The sequence below is a fragment of the Borostomias antarcticus genome (assembly GCF_949987555.1).
Source record: "Borostomias antarcticus genome assembly, chromosome: 7".
NCBI classification, from domain to species: Eukaryota; Metazoa; Chordata; class Actinopteri; order Stomiiformes; family Stomiidae; genus Borostomias; species Borostomias antarcticus.
The window spans coordinates 12240072-12243956 of record NC_140240.1 but is presented as its reverse complement, the minus strand read 5'-3'; the positions used below and the strand labels follow the sequence as shown (position 1 = coordinate 12243956).

Below are 3885 nucleotides of genomic sequence, written 5' to 3'. Positions count from 1 at the left end.
GAAGGCTGTTCTATACTCGCTGTAGGCTACATGCTCCCCTCCCACACTGGCAGAGTCCCAACGCTGAGTTCCAGCATGTCCACCTGTCCATGGAAAAGACAGCGTGCAAATGAAGGGAATCTGGGCTGGGAGTCCAACGTGTGGATATTCTCCTCCAGTCTCCTCTGTCGTGTGATAGAATCCCAGCTCTCGTGCTCTGGGGGTCTGTTTGTACCCTGAATGTGTTTCCCTCCTTGCCGTCGACTGTGACGGCCTGCTTTTGAACAGGCCCGTCAATATGAATTATTAATACCATCATTGATCGCACGTTCCCCTCATCAATCCCAGCTTTTTCTGGGGCCGACATCCCAGGTGTTTGCTCTGGGCTGTTCTATCACGCGATGAGAGCCGGACGCGTGCTCTCATCATGGAAAGAGGGATCGAACATAGAATGGCTGGTCCGTTTTCAAGTCTTCAGCTGTGTCTTGTGATGAGGTAAAAGTTGTTACTTCATTTACTGCACTATATATTAGCATTGGATAAAAGCATCTGATAAGTGGGATACTTTTGTTTTTTAGTAGGCTACTTCCACAGTCTTCATATTCTACAGCTGAAATGGCTTGAATCAACTTTCTGAAATAGCCTATGACTGTATGGATTTGCTTATAGGCCTACCTACAAAGAAGGACACCCATGAATGCAAACAATTGAGCGAATGCATGGTATGTTGTGGAGACTGTGGTGGAAATATTTGTGTTATGAATAGACAGGTGTGTAAAACAGGCTGGGGGACATATTAGTGAGATTAGTTGGTTTAGTGGGTGGAGCAAATACATGGTTAGTATGTTTACTTTCTGTAGCCGGTGAATAGGTCTACAATCTAGAGGTAGATTTCACTAGCCTTCTAAAAAAGAGCGTGCGTGAACGTAAACCTTAACCTATAGCCTTCGGAGCAGAGCGAGACCCTTTCAGCACCACGGACAGCGCCCGCGTTTGACAGCCACTCCTGTAACATCTCGTCAGGGGAGAACAGATGTGGGTGAGGAAACGCCTTCTCTCTCTCCACCCTCTATCATAATGTTATTTTTCAGACAAAAAGTGTTGTTTGCGCAAGAAGGCTTTCAATAGGAAGACTTTACCCAATACGCTATCCAACGGCCTGGCGTCAGAACTCGGTGGGGTCGCCTTTTATAATGTGTTGTTGTTTGTGTCACGGTCACAGAATGTGGGAAACAAATTGAGACGGGGGGCCGCGTCTGGTGTCTCTGCGAGTGTCAAGTTGGTTTCCGATTGGGCGGATGGTGGAGCGATGTCAGACATATGCGCGCCGTGGGCGGGAATAGACGTGTGTTTACATAAACCGCCGTGCACTTCGTGGGGCGGCAACACTTCATTACACTAGGCTACACGAGCGGAGGTGATGAGGAGGGGGAAGAGAAGAGAAGACGCGTCGCCTGAGCGTCGGCTTTAGCACTTCTGAGGAAGGCTTTGGCAGGGGGAGGCTCGGCGCACTCTGCCCCTCCACACCAACTGTATGGATGACCACTTCAACCTCATCGAGTCCCCCTCGTCTCTCAGGAACAGAGGGAACAACGCTGAAAACCCTGGGTACGCTGAACCAGATAAGGGCGTCATGACAGTCGAGAACATGTTGGAGGAGTCTGCTGCTCTCTCGACCCACCTGTCCGTGGATCGATATGAGCGCGGCCATGAGTGCTGCGAACGGGTGGTTATCAACATTTCAGGCTTACGCTTCGAAACTCAACTTAAAACTTTCAATCAGTTTCCGAAAACGTTGCTCGGAGACCCCAGGAAAAGGATGCGCTACTTTGATCCGTTGAGGAACGAATACTTCTTCGACAGAAACAGACCCAGCTTTGATGCTATTCTCTACTACTACCAATCAGGGGGGCGCATCCGGAGACCTGTTAACGTCCCCATTGACATTTTCTCCGAGGAAATACGCTTTTATCAACTCGGAGAAGAGGCAATGGAAAAATTTCGAGACGACGAGGGATTCATAAAAGAAGAGGAACGTCCCCTGCCCAACAATGAATTCCAACGGCAGGTCTGGCTTCTGTTTGAATATCCCGAAAGCTCTGGTCCAGCCCGGGGAATAGCCATCGTATCTGTCCTCGTTATTTTAATCTCAATTGTTATATTCTGTTTGGAGACCTTGCCAGAATTTCGGGATGATAAAGATCCGGTAACGGTGGTACCGACGGTCAATGGGACTGCCCCCTCCGTCCCTAGTGGATTTACAGATCCTTTCTTTGTGATTGAGACTCTGTGCATTATTTGGTTCTCGTTCGAGTTGCTGGTCAGGTTCTTCGCATGTCCCAGCAAAACCACGTTTTCAAAGAACATAATGAACATCATTGACATTGTCGCCATAATCCCCTACTTCATCACGCTGGGAACGGAGCTGGCCGAGAAGGAGGGCAACGGTCAGCAAGCCATGTCCCTGGCCATACTCAGGGTGATCAGGCTCGTCAGGGTCTTCCGCATCTTCAAGCTCTCCCGTCACTCTAAGGGACTCCAGATTTTAGGACAGACACTCAAGGCCAGTATGAGGGAGCTTGGCCTGCTGATATTTTTCCTCTTCATTGGAGTTATATTATTTTCCAGCGCAGTTTACTTCGCAGAGGCGGACGACCCCTCCTCTAGTTTCACAAGCATCCCTGATGCATTCTGGTGGGCAGTGGTCACCATGACTACCGTGGGCTATGGAGACATGCACCCAGTGACCATCGGTGGCAAAATTGTCGGGTCTCTGTGCGCAATAGCCGGTGTGTTAACGATCGCTCTGCCCGTGCCCGTTATTGTCTCAAACTTCAACTACTTTTACCACCGGGAGACCGACGGGGAGGAGCACGCGCAGTACCTCCATGTCAGTAGCGAGCACCTGCCGCCCGACGAGCTGAAGAGAACGTGCAGCGCGTCGTCCCTCAAGTCGGAGTACATGGTGATAGAGGAAGGCATCAACAGCGCCTTCAAACCGCCCAACTTCACTAACGAAAACAACCAAAACTGTGTTAACATCAAAAAGATTTTCACGGATGTGTAAATTAGTTCCCTAAATGGAGCATGAGGAAGTAGCCTATGCTACAATTCCACACCACTATTTTGATGATAGCCGTCGTGATGTGTCGGTTCATATCTGTCAAGTGAACGTAGGCTGTAAGATGCCTACCATATCGTAATCTTTCGATTCGTCCTTGAGTCAAATGCAGGTGTTGATGTCAAGTGTAGCATTATAATATACCTCAATCTATACAGAGTTATCTTCGTGTTCGAGGGAGGGGGGAGTTAATGTGCTTAATCGTCGAGTCCTGTATAATGAATATAGCAATATATAACCCAGATGTCAGTAAGTAGCATAAGGTTGTTCTATAATCATAGCCTGCACTATGAGAGCGGACTCGTTGAGTATTGTTCATGTTATTATTCAGGTAATTCGATGTCGTGTCGATACAAAAAAAGTAACACAAATGTTACTACTACAGGTAGCCTATTTTCATTCAGAACCGCCTATAGCCTATACCAAATAAAACAAAATTATAATTGTGACCAAGAGACTCGAATAATGTATGTGACTGATAAAGTCTCACTTCTTGATTCATATTAAACAGACAAAAACGTTGACTAAGTTAGGCTATAGGAAGCCTTTCATATTTGATCACATTTCATTCCAAGTCGCTGAAAGCTAACAGTAGGATCCAGCAAAGTATGTCCTCGACACGATTTCCATTCTAGATGATAATTTGAGCACAACGGATGTTGGATACACCATTGCCCGTGTATGGAAAAATGGGGCGCGTGCTGAAAGTCCCACCTCCTGGTCCTGCCTTGTGATGCAGTCTCCATGACGACGACCGTTTCCTGGGTAACCCCCGCGAATGTTAC

The 3885-nt window shown here is 47.7% G+C and overlaps 1 protein-coding gene across 1 annotated transcript; it reads left to right on the top strand.

The window, feature by feature from the left end:
• Window positions 1-1513: 1513 nt before the first annotated feature.
• Window positions 1514-3046, top strand: kcna3a (potassium voltage-gated channel, shaker-related subfamily, member 3a; the record flags this gene model as incomplete). Its single annotated transcript, XM_084441055.1, has 1 exon — window positions 1514-3046. The coding sequence occupies one exon, from the start codon at window positions 1514-1516 to the stop codon at window positions 3044-3046; it is 1533 nt and encodes a 510-aa protein (XP_084297181.1).
• Window positions 3047-3885: the final 839 nt, after the last annotated feature.